The 16,097-nt window shown below is 53.4% G+C and overlaps 1 protein-coding gene across 2 annotated transcripts in view; it reads left to right on the forward strand.

The window, feature by feature from the left end:
* Window positions 1-16,097, forward strand: part of SCHIP1 (schwannomin interacting protein 1) — an 83,668-nt gene that overhangs the window by 35,661 nt on the left and 31,910 nt on the right. The window contains exons 1-2 of one of the 2 annotated variants that reach the window (XM_064385085.1): window positions 567-587; window positions 10,762-11,181. In XM_064385085.1, coding sequence (XP_064241155.1) covers window positions 582-587; window positions 10,762-11,181 — 426 coding nt within the window. In that variant the 5' untranslated portion in view covers window positions 567-581. Of the gene's footprint in view, window positions 1-566; window positions 588-10,761; window positions 11,182-16,097 lie in introns of those variants that run through there. The other variant, XM_064385084.1, reaches the window with a different exon arrangement.

Below are 16,097 nucleotides of genomic sequence, written 5' to 3' on the forward strand. Positions count from 1 at the left end.
GGAGCTGTTCCTGGGCTCATTCCCACCGGGAAGGGCGAGCGAGGGCCCGGAGACGCCGATTCGATCTGGGAAATCCCAGGAATGCTGCTGAACACCTCCAGCATGGCGTGAGTTTGGAAGCGGAGGGGGGAAATGACCCCAAAAGGATAAAAAGTCATGGCATATTAATGCTTGGAATTGTGTGCTGGAGCAGCGCGGGAAGAGGATGAATAATTCAAGGCAGACAGGATTTCCCTGGCAAGGTCGAGGTTTGTGAAGGGGAGGATTTTTTTTGGAGAGAGCAGCATCCCGCTTTCCTCGGGAAGAGATCTCGCTCCATCCCGAGGCTCACGGCGGCTCCAGGAGCCTCTGGATTTCGGGAGATCCTTTTGGGAGCGGCTCCTCGGCGGGACGCAGAGTTCAGCTGGAATCGCGGATGCCAGAGGAATTCGAAGTGGATTTTTCAGCTCCACGGGCGAATCCCAGAGGAATGGGCGGCGGGAAGGGGAAGCGGGGAGCGCAGCCCTAGCGGGGCTCGGGATCTCGACACCCCAACCCCCGGGATTCCCCCAAAATGCCCTGAAAGGAGCCGGCAGTGGAAGATGGATGTGAGTACCCTGAAACGGGCTGAGCCCTGCTCGGCTGCTCCTCTGCACCTCACTCCCCTCTAGGAGGCACGATCTGGGGACACATCCCTTAAACAATTCCCAAAAAACCCTCCTGGGCCTCGTTGGAAGGAGGAGGATTTTATAGGCACCTGGAAGGAGCTGAAGGACAGGGAAGAACTCCAGGGTTTCTGATTCTGGAGCCCAGCTCAGCCGGGACCCACCTCAGCAGCTCACAAAAACATTGCTTATTAAAACATTTATTTATTTGGACATTTATTTTCTTTCAAGTATATTTATTTATTTATTTATTTATTTATTTATTTATTTATTTAAAATATGTTTATTTGTTTGTTTAGATATTAATTGGACGTTTATTTATTTGGGCTTTATTTATTAAGACATTTATTGTCATTAAGGGATATCCAGCATTTAGTAGTAATAGTAATAGTAATAGTAATAGTAATAGTAATAGTAATAGTAATAATAATAATAATAATAATAATAATAATAATAATAATGGTAATAAATGTCTTGACTCGTTCTCCACACCCCGAAAATGCACCCCAGGCTCCATTCTGAGCTCAGCAACCAAAAATATCCATGGATTTTATTCTTCTGCAGCAGCAACAACTCCACCAGCAAGTCTTGTATCCTTGGGGGGGTTCCTAATGGATCTTAGGTCATTATTTTTAAACTTAATTTGATTTGTCTTATGAATTTTACATTTCTATTTCTCAAAAAAGGCATCAAGGACAGGGGACAAATTCCTTGGAGTTTGTGACCTAGAGGGAGTTTGTGGGGCTGGGGATTTTGTAGGGAATTATTCCAGGGGGGTTTTTAAACTGTGTGAGACTCTGCCAGCAGAGCTGTGCATTTCCTGGGAATTTGGGATGCTGGGCTGGGATTGTGACTCAGCATCTTCAGCTCAGGGATGGATGTGCTGGGGGGAGGGAGAGAAGGGCAGGAGTTGTGTCCAGGAATTCTGGGATCCGCTGGGACGTGCAGCAGCCCTGGATCCCTTGGGATCCCTCCCTGGATCCCTTGGGATGATCCCTGGTGCCAGGGGCTGCTCCAGCCCAGGATTCCCACCCCTGGGAATGAGGGAGGAAAGGGAAGGAGCTGCTCCATGGATGTGCTGCCCCTCTTGGCCATGATCCATCCGTAGGGATGGGAACTGGGGACACAGAGCCTGGGATGTCCACCCCAGGACCCCTCAGTGCTCTGGATATGTTTGGGATCTGTTCCTCACGGGTTTGGACAATGTGTGTTTGGCTCATTCCCTGCAATTCCCTGGTTTCAGACTCCTCTTGGCTGGGTTTAAAATCCCTGCTTGGGCCGGGTTTTGGGGAGGGTTGGACACTCTGGATGGGGAGGGATTTGGTTTGGGGGCAGAGCAAAGTGAAACTCCAGCGCCCTCCCAGGGGAAAGGCAACACCTTGGACATTCCCAGATCTTCTGGCTCCAGGGAAAAGCAGCTTTGGGATTTCAGGAGTGTCCCAGGCCTGGGAGGTGTCTGGGAATTTGTTTGAACACCAGGGTGGCAGGAGAGCTCCATCCTCCATCCCTGACCCCGTGCTGCTTCCCAGGCATTCCTTTTCCCCTCCCTGGCAGTTATTTGGGGCCATCTCCTTTCTCCCAGCTCTAACATCCTCCATTTTCCCTCATTCCCATAATTAATAACAAACCCTCTGGTATTAATTGGAGCCTGGCACAGCTGCCCCAGCCCTGCTAAGAGGCTTTTCCACTTTGTTCTCCCAGCTTCCCATTCCAGGGGGAAATCCGGCAGCACGAGGCCATTCCCAAAGCCCTGGCTGCAATATGGTCTGTAAATCACGGAGTCATGGGAAGAATCATGGAATGGATGTGGTTGGAAGTGACTTTTTATCCCATATAATATATTTATAATGTAGCCTGTGTTGGTTTGGGGAGCTGGCTTTGGGCTTTTCCTCCATATAATGTGGGATCAGCGGTGGCACCGGATGGGGTTTAAGGTCCCTCCAACCCAAACCATTCCTGGATTCTCTGCAGTTGCAGCACGAGCCCCAGGTCCTGCAGGAATTCCTGTTCCCAGTCCCATCCTGCAGGCACAGCACCCACTGCAGCTGCTCCCCCCTTGTTCCCCTGAGGGCTCTGCCCATCCCTGGGGCTGGGATGGACCATCCCCGCTGGCAGGAATTGATAACCACGCGAAAAGGAACACCCGAACTCCAGCAGCAAAGGTATTCCATGGCCAGGGTCTCCCTGGCCGGGATGGGGGGCTGGAAAAGCCCAAACCGGAGCTGTTCGTGTGAGGTGCTGAGCTGAAAAGAGCACTGAGGGATGGAACAGAGCAAGACAAAGGCTGAGCAGTTGCTTTCAGCCTAAAATGTAGATTTATGCAGAAAACAAATATCAAGAGCTGCATCTGTTGTGGGTGAAGCACAATTCCTCATCAGGGAGCAGAGCTCGCTCCTCGCTGCTCCCTTTGCTGCAGTCACAGATTTTATTTTCCCTGGATTTGCGTGTCATAAAGGAGTTTGGGGCTTTTTCTGAAGTTGTATTTCTCTTTTTTGAATATAAATGAGTATAAAAATACTTCCCTGGGCCCGGTGGCCACATTGCTGATGAGGCACATGAGGAATGTCTGGCCATCCGTGAATTTGGGAAAAGCAAGCAGGGACAAACCAGGAAAGAGCGTTTGGATGGTGCAGAGTGTTTGGGGTGATAACAGGGGTGGTTTTCCTGCTCTTTCCCTGTGAGCAGTCTGCATCCCAGGGGAGGGGGGAGGGAAAGCTTCCCGCAGCAATTCCCCCTGCCAGGTGGCTGTTCCACACTCGGCTATTTTGGAGAGCAGTTCTGCAGCGCCTGAAAGGGTCTGTGCCTGTGCAGCTGCACTTCTGCCACCCTTGCTGCCTCTCTGCTCCTGTGCTGCTCCTCTGGCTTCCTCAGAGAAGGAAAATCCCAAATCCTGGGAGGCACAGCTGGAAAAGGGAATCAGACTGGAGAAAAGGGGGATCAGGGGGGACCTTGTGGCTCTGCACAGCTCCTGCCAGGAGGGGACATCCGGGGGGATTTGGGATCTTATCCCAGGGACAGGAGGAGAGGGAACGGCCTCAGGCTGGGCCAGGAGATGACATCAGCAGGAATTTGCCCATGGAAAGATTGTTAAACACTGGAAGGTCTGCCCAGGGAGGTTTGGAGTGCCCACCCCTGGAGGTGTCCCAGGAATTCCTGGATGTGGCACTCAGAGCTCTGGGCTGGGGACAAGGAGGGGATCAGGCCCAGGTGGGATGATCTTGGAGATCTTTTCCAACATAAATAATTCCATGATTCTGTGACTTTGGGGCTGCCCCATGGATGCAGCACCCCAGGTTTGGGGGATGACTGCAGGGAGATGTTTGAGGAGGCCACCAGAAATGGGTCAGGGGTCTCTGTGACACCTTCCCAAAACCAGCTCTTGGAATCCCAGAATCATTGAGCAAAAGGAATCCCAGAATCATTAACAAAAAGGAATCCCAGAATCATTAAGGAAAGAGGAATCCCCAGAATCATTAACAAGAAAGGATCCTAGAATCATTAACAAAAAGGAATCCCAGAAGCATTTAGGTTGGAAAAGCCCTCCCAGCCCATCAAACCTGGCCTTTTCATCCCCCAAAGCAGGAGGGGAGCCAAGGAAACATCCAGGGAACGCTGTGGGCATCCCAGGGACCACCCCACACACCCTGCACCACCTCTGGCAAAGCAAGGAGAGGAAAACTGGGGAGGAGAAGGCAGCGCAGGGAGTCTGGGCCTGGCCCTGAGATTTAGAATAAAACCCAGAGGTTAAACCCAGAGCAGTTTGCTCAGAGCCTGGTTGTTGAGCTGTGCTGGTCCGATGGCTCCTTGGCAGGGCTGATTGAGGACCTCAGGAGTCACCAAAAGCTGAGCCACAGCCCGATGGGAACGGGAACGGGATGGGAAGGGGCAGAAACAGCGAAGGAGAATTGTCCCTGACTGGAACCCAGAATCGGCAGCAGCTGCTGGCTCGAAATTCCCTGGCAATGGGGTGGATTGCTGGGGTTTGATCCCCCCCTTCGAAGCAGGAATTCCTTTTGCAGCCGGAATTGCACCTTCCCCTCTCCTGGTTCGCTCCGGGCTTTGGCTGCTCTAGGCTGGGATTAATTATCTGTAACCTGACTCAACCCCTGAGCTGGGCTCAGACGGTGCTGACAGGGAGGGGCATCCTGGTGACCGCGAAGAATAGCCAAATTTTAGCTTTCCAAACCATTTTCTGTGCCTCTCCTTCAGCTGACCTGGACAAAAAATGATTCACTGTAAAATTTCTGCAGTCCCAGAAAATGTACAATCCTCAGCCCTAAGTCAGGCAGCGAGCTGGACCGGCCAGGATGCAACAAAACCTTGGGGGAAATTCCTGAATTTTGGTTTTTGCTCCAAACACTCCCAGCTTCAGGCAGGTGGGATGAATCCTGCTGGATCCTGCTGAGCTGAGCACGCTTCTGTTGGACTCCAGCCCCTCCCAGTGACAACCAGAGGCCCCCAGGGTGATTAACACACTCCTTAATTAAGCTAAGACTTCCTTTAGGGGCTGATTCCCCTCTGCCCAAAGGATCAGGAGGAATTTTGGGGGAGAAATGCTGCAAAAGCTTCTGCGCACACGCTGGGATTCGGGAGTTAATGCATTTAGAGGAGGCAACATAAATATTAAGATTCAGCAGGGCTCTGTGGATTCATGCATTTGAAATATTCCAGCTATTTCCCTGCTCGCATTCCTTACCCACGTGCCTTCCAAAGCACTTTATTAAAGGGCATTTTTTTCCCCCTAGCCTTGATGGTTACAAGGAATTCCAGAGGCTGTTGGACAGATAAGGAGATTCCTTTTGTTTACTCCAAGGATTTTGCTGGCCCTCCTGAGCTTCCGGGCTGGGACAGGCACGGGGGAAGCAGCTCCATCCTGGAATGGTTTCAGCACAGCTTGGACAGGGCTGGGAGCAATCTGGGATAGGGAAAAGTGTCCCTGCCCATGGATAGGGAATGGGATGAGCTTTAAGGTCCTTTCCAACCCATTCCAGGATTTTAGAATTCATCCCAGAGCAATAATTCAGAGGAAAACCAGTCTGGGCAGGAGCAGCTCTTTCATCCTACAATTATTCCAAAGGAAAAGAGACAACGTGGACTTTGGGAGTGTTTTAGGGTGTGGGGAAAACTTCTGGGAGTGAGGGAAGCCCTGGCAGGGGTGGAGCCATCCCAGCAAGCATCAAATCCCACTTTGGAAACAGGGGCTGCCTGAGCCCAAAATGCTGAGCCTGGCCTGAAAGGGATTACTTTGGGATGCTGCCCTTGTCCCCTCCTGTGCCACCAGAAGGGCTCTGGTGGCAGTGCCATCGCTCAGAGCCCTGCTGTGATTGCCCTCCCCCTCTGAAGTAAGCAAAGGATTAATGGGCTAAATTTAATTTGCTAAATGTAAAGAGTTAAACCTGCAAATCCGAGCGCTAGGAGAACAGTGCCCACAAGGGCAGGAATGCTGTGCCATGGCACCCCTGCGCCCTGCAGCTTCCTGAGGGAGGATGCAGCATTCCAGAGGGGAATGCAGCCCCGTGGATCCTGTCCCTGCCCCCCCGGGAGCTGCAGGTGAGTCCCCACCGTGCCTATTCTTTAATTAATTGGCCTTAATTTGGCATTTCGGGGTGGGCTGCTGGAATCTCAGGGATACACAGGGCTGGAAAACCTGGGGCAGGGCAACATCCCAGTGCTCCTGACCCCAAAGGCAGGGACTGGCATCCCAGTGCTCCTGATCCCAAAGGCGGGGATTGGCATCCCAGTGCTCCTGGTCCCAAAAACAAAGATTGGGCATCTCAGTGCTCCTGGTCCCAAAAACAAAGATTGGGCATCCTGGTTCTCCTGACCCCAAAGGCAGGGGTTGGGATAACAGGAGTGCAAAGGAACTGCAAGGTGTTATGGGGTTTTTGGAGAGGAGACAACTTTTCTGTATGGATAAGCTGTAGAATATTCCACTCTGCCAGAGTATTTATCCCAGAATCATCAAATCATAGAATTCCAGAGTGGTTTGGGCTGGAAAGGACCTTCAAGCTGATCCAGTTCCAATGCCCTGGGCAGGGCACCTTCCCCTCTCCCAGCTGAACTCTGGCAGCTTTTTCCTGCCCATGGAATGAACAAACCCCAGGAATGCTCACAGCAGGAAAAGGAAACGTGCCCTGATCTCAGGGCAGTCCTTTTCCTTTCGGGAAAGGGAAACTCTTTGTGTTCAGAGGAAACTTCCCTTTCCTGCTTTATCCCAAGGATGTTTTTATCCCAGCATCATTTCCCTGGCAAATCCCACCTGGATTTGGGATTAGGGACAGTGCTCAGCTCTCTGTGGGAGTCAGTTCAAGGAAAAAAAAACCCAAACCCCAGATTTTAAAGTAAAAACAGAATCTGGGAGCTCTGGGTGGACATGAGGGTGTTGGGATAAAGACCCAGCTGGCAGAAACGTTCCCATATTTAGGCATTTATGGTGCTTTAAGGGTGGTTGTGATTTCCCTGATTTCCTCCTTCTCTGACCCAAAAACTTCTGCAGTGTAGCAGGAGAGAACACAAGAAACCCATTTTGGAATGGGGTTACAGCAGTGCCAAAATAGAAAAATCAAATCCATTTAAATCTTATGATAATCAGCAAACTGCCTTTGAACAAACACCAGGAAGAGAATAAAAATCTGGTTTTTGTGATAGATTTCTGCCTCAGAATCAACCCCACAACTCTTGTTTGTATTAAACCTCCTTTGCACTGAATAAAAGAGCTGTGAGCCAGATTCTTTCATCTCCAAGGGTTTGTGTTCACACCCTTGAAAATTCCTACAAATCCCAGGTTTTCCATGGTGTTGGAAAAGGGTTTGTGGAAGAGAGAAATGCCATTTGTGCAGCAAGAGCTGGCTCCTTCCTGAGCAGGTCGAGCAGAAATATGTTCCCTGTGTATAATTAGAAGTGAGGAGGGTTTACTACGAGGTCAGAAATGATTGGATCTGTCTGCAGTGGAGGAAAAAAAAAAAAAAAAAAGGGAAACTTGGAAAAATGGGTGATGTGTTAAACCTTGTAAGAAAACAAATTTGTCTGAGGACAGGGCAGCAGGGAGGGATTTGCAAGGTCTGGCACCTTAAAGCATGAATGGAGTGAAGGCTGAAGCAGCTTTATCCCACTAAAATGGGAAAATTTGGGTTGGGAAGTGCCTGCCACTGGTTTAATGATATTCCACATTCCACACTGGGAAATTCAGGGAGAGGGAAGCGCTCCTGTCCTCCACAAAACATTATCAGTGCACTCGTGATGAAGGGAAGAAAGTTCCCCAGCGAAGATCCCATAAATCAAACTGTGCCCAGCCTGGGAGCAGTGAGGCAGCTCCTCCTTTGCTCAGCAAAAAATCCTTTTTGAGGCGGGTGGTGACGTGAAACCAGCCCCAAATAAAGAACTGCACCACACAAACTGTGTCAAATGCCACCCCCTCCCAACCTTGTGGTGAAACCTCTTCCCCAAGCAATTCATCTCCAGGATTTTGCTCCTTCCTGCCATTTGCTGGGATTATTTTTAAAACTGCACTCTGCAGTTCCTGATTTTCTGGAGTTTCAGCCACCAGGCAGCCGGGGAGGGAAGCAGGGATCAGCTGGGAACAGGGAGGGATTCAGCTGCTCCTGGGGGTCAGGAGAGAAAATTGGGATAATCCGGGCTGAGCACCTGCAGGAGACACCTCAAGGGAAAGGTTAATCCCAAATAAACCCTGTGATATTCCCTGTGGATCCCGGCCCCTTTATCCCTCCAAAGCCCTGCCTGGGGGTCAGAGTCTCCTCCAGAAAAGCTGGAGAGGGATTTTTAACCAAGGCAGAGCGAGGGGGAATGGCTTCCCACTGCCACAGGGACCTTGGGAAGGAATTCCTCGCTCTGGGGAGGGCTGGGATGGAACCCCAGGGAAGCTGGGGCTGCCCCTGGATCCCTGGAAGTGTCCAGGGCCAGGCTGGATGGGGCAGGGAGCAGCCTGGGACAGGGACAAGATGACTCTGAAGTTGAGTTTGAGTTCTCCCACCCCACAGGGAGAGGAGGGGATGGCTCCAGGGCACTGAAACCTGTTCCCAGTGTTTGTCCCGTGTGATGTCGGTGGGGTTGGGTACTCCCAGGGCTGTCGGGATGCCCCTCCCTGGAGGGGGATGAAGGGTCAGACCGGCACAGGAGACCCCTCCCCTCCTCCTGCCCAGGAGGAGCAGCTCAGCAGCCCCAGGAGTTCCCTTCTCCCTCTCATCCCTCAGGAATTCCTGACCATCCAGGCCGTGGGGAACCTCGCAGGGGGATTGCCCCTGAGCTGTGCCCACTCCCCGGGTGTCTGTGCCATGGCCACCTCCCCACCCTGCACAACCTTTCATTTTTAACCCCCCGTGCTGCTCTTGGGGTAGAGTTCATTTCCCCCATCCCAGGACAGGCTGGAATTATATTTTGGATTTGTGCTGGAGACAGAGCGGATAACACAGAGATGTTTTGATTCTCGTGGGTGACCTCAAGGGTGTTTCTCACACAGAACCCTGCCCCAACATCAGCTCCTAACCCGATGCAGTGTTTCAACGCTCCAGTTAAGGGTTGCTGGTTCTCCCCTGGCCCTGAAGTGCCCCTGCACACCCAGAGGGTTGGATTGCAGGAGCAGAGGGCAGCTGGCTGCTGCCACATCTCCACACCCTGTGTGCAAGCTCCTGAGCCATGGGATTGATGCTTCCCATTTCACCACAGAGCCTTAAAAGGTCTCCTTGCCGTGGAGTTGGGAATGGGAACATTTGCGTGTTAAACTTGGCTTCGGTGACCCAGAATGCAGAAACTAGATTAGTTTTTTTTAGCGGAGTTATTTATAGGAGACTCTTAACGAGTTACTTTAAATTACTTTTAAAGAAGGAAGGAAAGGGAGAGGGTGGCAGGAGGGATTTGTTGCGTGTCCCTGTGGTCCCTCAGGGCGTGGGAGGGAGGATGTCACTCTTTGTCACTCGCTGTGACTCCCTGCAGTCACCCACAGCCCCACACAGAGACAGTGCCACCTCCCCCCAAACCCAGCCATAACATCATGGAATGGTTTGGGTTGGAAGGGACATTAAATCCCACCCAGTGCCACCCCTGCCCTGGCAGGGACACCTCCCACTGTCCCAGGGACACCTCCCACTGTCCCAGGTGCTCCAGCCCCAGTGTCCAGCCTGGCCCTGGGCACTGCCAGGGATCCAGGGGCAGCCACAGCTGCTCTGGCAATCCCAGCCCAGGCAGGAATTCCCAATTCCCAATCTCCCATCCATCCCTGCCCTCTGGCAGTGGAGCCATTCCCTGGGTCCTGTCCCTCCATCCTTGTCCCCAGTCCCTCTGCAGCTCTCCTGGAGCCCCTTCAGGCCCTGGCAGGGCTCTGAGCTCTCCTGGAGCCTTCTCCTCTCCAGGGGAACATTCCCAGCTCTGCCAGCCCGGCTCCAGCGGGGCTCCAGCCCTGCAGCAGCCCCTGCTCCCCTCTGGCCTCTCTCCAGCAGCTCCACATCCTCTGGAGCCCCCAGGTCTGGGGCAGCTCTGCAGGTGGGGTCTCACCTGAGCGGGCAGAGGGGCAGAATCCCCCTCCCGAGCTGCCCCCGCTGGGATCAGCCTGGCACCGGGGGTTTGGGGCTGTCAGTGCCTGTGCCCGGGTCAGGCTGAGCTTCTCTTCCACCACCACCCCCAACCCCTTCCCTCCGGGCTGCTTTGATCCATTCCCTTACCAGCCTGGATTTATGCTTGGGATCGCTTGGGATGGTCCCGACCCAACAGCCGTGGGAATAAAGAGTAACGCTTAAATATAATTCTTTTTTTGTGTAACAAAAAAATAGTTACAATAGCTACCACGACAACATCAGCTAATACCTCAGCTCTAATTTTCAAAAATAAAGCCAAACCGAGAATAATCGAGCAGAATACCAGGAGCACGGGGTTTTCTGCCCGCCGGAGCGGCGTTTCCTCGCCGCCAGCCGGCGTTTCCCGCAGCTCCCGAGCGGCGGAGCCGGAGCCCGGCCCCGCTCCGCCCCCGCCCGCTCCGCCCGGGGCCGCCCCGCGCCGGCGGCGGCTCCGGAGCGCGGGGGCGGCCCCGGGCCGGCGCTTCCCGTGCCCGCCGGGCAGCGCGCTCCGGGCATCCCTGACGCGGCCGCCCTCCGCTTCTCTCCGGCAGGATTCCCGGGAGGATGGCATGGATTTAGGCAGCGACGCCGGCAGCAGCCGCTCCAGCTCGGAATCCAACTCCAGCAAAGCCACGCCGTGCTCGGAGGGCAAGTCCTCGCCGTCCCCCGGCAGCCTGGACCTGGCGGCGCTGGGCGACTCGGAGGAGGAGGAGGAGGAGGAAGAGGAGGAGGACGGGGGGTCCCCGCCGTGCCCGGCCGCCCATGGGCGCCGCCGCGGCCCCGCGGCCGCCGCTGCCCGGCGCTGCCCGCGGCCCCCGCCCCGCTCGGACCCCGCGCAGCGGCGGAGCGCCGGGGCGCGGCCCCCCCGGGACCCGCAGCCCCCGGCCATGGACTGGGCAGCCCTGGAGAGGCACCTGGCCGGGCTGCAGTGCCGCGAGCAGGAGCGCAAGGCGCGGGCCAGCCCCGCCTCGGTGAGTGGGGAGCGCGGCGGGGCGCGGATGGGGCGCGGAGCGGGGTGCGGGGGTCCCGCCTGGAGGGATGCTGCCCGGCTGGCGGATCCCGCGGGAGGATGCGGAGCTGCTGGAGAGAGGCCAGAGGAGGCCGTGGAGATGCTCCAGGGCTGGAGCCCCTCTGCCCTGGAGCCAGGCTGGCAGAGCTGGGGGGGCTCACCTGGAGAGGAGAAGGATCCAGGGAGAGCTCAGAGCCTGAAGGGGCTCCAGGGGAGCTGGAGGGGGACTGGGGACAAGGATGGAGGGACAGGACACAGGGAATGGCTTTAAGCTGCAGGATGGTGGATTTAGATTGGATTTTGGGAAGGAATTTTTCCCTGTGAGGGTGGGCAGGCCTGGCACAGGTGCCCAGAGCAGCTGTGGCTGCCCCTGGATCCCTGGCAGTGCCCAAGGCCAGGCTGGGCAGGGCTGGGAGCACCTGGGACAGTGGGAGGTGTCCCTGCCATGGCAGGGAATGAGATGAGTTTTAAGGTCCCTTCCATCCCAAAGCATTCCATGATTCTCCAACTTTCCCGGAGCATCCTTGGGCCCTGGTGGGGCTGGTTCCTGCAGCTCCAGGCATGTGGCAGGGCTGGTGTCCCCGGCAGGAGCCTGGTGCCACCACCAGGCTGTCTCAGAGCTGGGTCCCTTGGAGAGGCCAGGGAATATCAGCTTTTCCCAGGCTGGGAGCGGTGCCAGCCTGGCGCTGGGTGCTCTCCTTTCCTGAGGGAAAGAACCTTCCCAAGGCCCTGCTGTCAGCCACAACCACCCCCCGGTGCTGTTTTACAGAAACCCCTGTAAATAGGGGCCTGATCCCATTATCAGGGCGATTTGGGAATTGCACAGAACTTCTGAGCTGCAGTGATGAGAGGGGAAGGAGCACTGCAGCCAGCGGTGACACGGCAGGGCTGAGGCTCTTCCATGATGCATGAACTCCAAAGGAATGCTCCGAACCTCTCTGCAAGCTCTGCAGGAGCCTTTGGATGCCTGAGGAACGCCGTGTGCCTCGCCAGCCGTGCCCCGTGGCCTTGCCTCTGGCACACATGATTTTTTTCCATGATTTTTTTGTTGTTTAAAAGGCATTCCATGCCCTAACTTCCTGTGAAGTCACCTCGCTCGGGGAGGTGGGGATTTCCCCCTGAATCCTTGAATTACAACTAATTGGTGACAAATCTGGGTGGGTGCTGGGCAGGATGAGTAAGCTGAGGGATGAGTGGGACTGCTGCCATGCAGGGATGCTTTTTTCCAAAGCCTGAACACCGGAGCCTCAGAGCCTTGAGGAACTGACAGGTAACAGCTTTAATTACAGTCATTTGTGCAGCAACTCAGCCTGGAAAAAAGGAAAAAAAAAACACCAAAAAGAAAAAAAAAACCCCACCTCATTTTTGTGGTTTGGGAGCAGATTTCTCCAGCATTATCTGGTCAGCTCTGCTGGCACTGCTGGAAACTCTTTGCCTCCAGGCATGAGCTTAACCAGGTGAGCTGTCACCTAAGGAATTCTACCCCTGTCAGGGTTTTCCTCCTCCATCCTCCCATTCCCTCCTGCAGGCTCAGAGGCCCTGGAAGGAATTCAGGCTGCCTCACGCCCTGACTTGTCCCGCGCAGAGCTGGGCTGGGAGCTTTGCTGTGCAGATCCAGGGCTGGAATGGCCTGGATGGACCCCCAGAGGAGCCCAGGGCATGCAGAGCCTCTCCAGGGGTGGCACTGAGCTGCAGCTCTCCTCCCTCCCAGGAGCTGGGGTTTGCCACCCTGCAGATGTGACTTCCCCAGTGCTTGTGGCCCTGGAGAGACTTTGCTCAGCTCCCCAGCTGTCCTGGAGGCACCTTTGCTCCAGGATTCCCCTTCCCTTGGCTCCCAGGGGTGAGGAGGAGGAAGAGGTGTTCCAGCTCTGCTCCTTCCCCCCGGGATCAAAGGGAAGGGCTGCTGGGAAGGGACATTTCCCCTGCTGGCCGGCTGGGAAGGGACATTTCCCCTCCTGTCCACCTGGGAAGGGACATTTCCCCTCCTGGCCGGCTGGGAAGGGACATTTCCCCTCCTGGCCGGCTGGGAAGGGACATTTCCCCTCCCTGGCCGTGTCTTGTGAGCACCCAGTGTCCCACGAGCTGCATGACCCCAAAACCTCCCAGGCTGAAGTGAAAACCCCTGGTTTTATTTTTGTTTCCCCGCCCCTGACATTTCCCCGCGGTTCAGTGTTTATAAGGAACCCTTGCCTTGCCCTGCTGGAAGCCCGAGTGTTTGTAAACATGGAGAGGAGGCAGGCAGGGAGCAAAAGCAGGGAATTGCTCTGGGCTGCTCCTTCTGCCTGCTGGAAAGGCCAGGAAAAGGGGGATGCCAGGGCTCGGGGAATCGGGGTGCGTGTGGAAGCAGCTCGGACTGGAAGCGTCTCCTCGGCTGCTTGCTGCTCCCAGGAATCCAGAGACAGGTTTGACTGAGGTGATTTTATTAAGATGATTTATTAAAATTATTAAAATCGAGGTTTTTCTGCTGTCAGGACCTGGTTTTCTTGGGGTTTGCCATGCCCCAGGGGAAGGCAGGGCAGGGGGCAGCAGTGACCCTGCAGGGGCAGGTGCTGCTCCCTGGTCCTGCTCCTCTCCCTGGGGTCCCTGCCTGCTCCATCCCACAGACACGGAAAAAGCTTCCAAAATTAAATATATAAGTCAAATCTATAAATATATAAGTATATAAGGAAAAATATAAATATATCTTTATTAAATATATAAATATAAATACAATATTTATAGAAATATAATAAAACACAATTGAATATATAAATAAATATGAATATTGAATATATAAATAAAATTAAATATATAAATATATCTTTATTACATATATAAATATAAGTTCCAAAAGTAAATATATAAATAAAACTATATAAATACATATCTATATAAATATATATAAATAATAAAACTAAGACTATAAATGTGCAGTTTAGTGTTAATGATTATAAAGGTGTAGTTTAATAGTTAAATGTGCAGTTTATGTAAAAGTCTATAACACCACATAGTACAAAACTTGAAGTTTAAAGTTTTAAAATATAGTAATATATGTAAAATGATTAAAATTTTAACACAGAAACTAGTCCTTCTTAACCTTCTTTTACACCTTCTTCTTCATAAGTTTAAGTAATATTATGTAATTAAGTAAAAAAAACATATTACAAAACACAAATAATTAGTTAAGTTAAAGATAAAAATAATTGAAACATCATTTCTTAATGAAACAATTTATCCTTAAAAAACCTTATAAAAAGAAATACATCACCGTTTTTACCTTGTTCGAATAGAATACTGTAACACACAACTTCTAAAAGTGTAACATAAATAAAACCAAACAAACGTCTCAGTCCAAACAGAAGATGCCACGTCACCAGGACTGTGCAGAGGGACAGGGCCATGCTGGCTCGCAGGAGAAGGGAATTCCCAAATTCCCACCCTGAGGCAGCCCCAGCAGCCTTTAGGAGTTTCCAGGCAGGGGGGCTGGGCTGGAACGCAGGAGGGCTGGAGAGCTGCAGAGCAGGGAAGGGTTAATTGAGGAGGGACCTTGGTGACATCCTTGGCTGCGAGATGTGCCCTGAGTGCTGCAAAGGCTGGGAAGGGAACATGGATGATACCAGTGCCGTGGGCAGGGCTGCTGGGCAGCTTCCAGGGGCGCGAGGCCAGGCTGCACACAGGCTGGGGGTGCCCCAAAACTCCTACCAGGAAATTTGGGAAGGTTTTGGAGCTTCTGCTTGGCTCTGGCAGCCCCTCTGCTGAGAGGAGCAGAGTTCCAGCGGGGTGGGATGGCCCTGGATGGATCCGTGTCCATCCTGGATATCCCATGTCCACGGGCAGGCTGCTCTCGGGGTGGGATGACAGCAGGGGCCAGGTGGGCAGGTGCGGTCTAGAAATGGAGAATATTCCTGTCTTTCTGCCCCAAAAAGGGTGAAATGACTGGTTTTGGAGCTGGATTGAGTGGATGAGGTCCCTCCAAGCCTGGTGGGCTGCATCAGGTGACTCTGGAGTTTTCTGAACTCCGCCTAAGAGGAGAAGCCTCTTTCCTGAAGGCACTTGGAGCTCAGAAGGTTCGTATGGAGATGCTTGGCTCAATCTCCTCACCCAGCTGCAGGAAGCCACCCCCTCCCATTTTTTTTTCCCATTTGTCCTCCTTTCCTGTACTCCTGGCTGCATCCAAAGTGGTACCAAATGTGCCACGGGGTGATTTATGGCCCTGAGGAGCTGTGGAGGTGCCGGGGAAGCGGCGAGGCTCCGCTTGCTGTGTCTCTAATGGCTCGAATCAAATCCAAATCAGCCTTAATGGCTTTAATATTCCTCCCATTGCCTCTCCGAGGATAATTACAATCAATAGGAGGGATTGGCTGGGAAGAATATCTGCAAATTCTGGAGTCAATTAGAGAAGCACTGGCAGGAGGGGAGGTGGCTCAGGCAGACTCGGCCGTGACAGGCTGGGCAGGGAGGGAGGGATGGAATTGCCCAAGGAATTTTGCTGCCCACAAGGCTTAGTGCAGGCAGTGCTGCTGAAAGCTCATCCCTGCAGCTTCCAGGAGCTTTCTGGATGGGGAAGGATGTGCTGGATTTTATCTTTCCATCCCTGGAACACTCCTGCCTGTGCTGAGACAGACCGATGGTGGTTATCCCCTTCCTGTGGCGGTGAATCCAAGGAATGACACATATGTCCAGACACTTGGACTCCTGCATTTCCAGTGCTTCAGGGAGTTACATTTGTGTCTTTCCGTGGGCTGCTGATCCTCCAGGCTGTGCTGAGCCTCTGGAGGTGGGCATGGTGCTCCTCGGAGCTGTCCCATCCCGGCTGCCACGGAGCGACCCTGGAAGGCAGCAGGGAGCACCCAGAGCCCTGAGCTCCCCCTGGGGAGGGTGGAAAAGCCTCAGGTCTGT

Source organism: Passer domesticus, chromosome 11 (genome assembly GCF_036417665.1).
Source record: "Passer domesticus isolate bPasDom1 chromosome 11, bPasDom1.hap1, whole genome shotgun sequence".
In the NCBI taxonomy this organism is placed as follows: Eukaryota; Metazoa; Chordata; class Aves; order Passeriformes; family Passeridae; genus Passer; species Passer domesticus.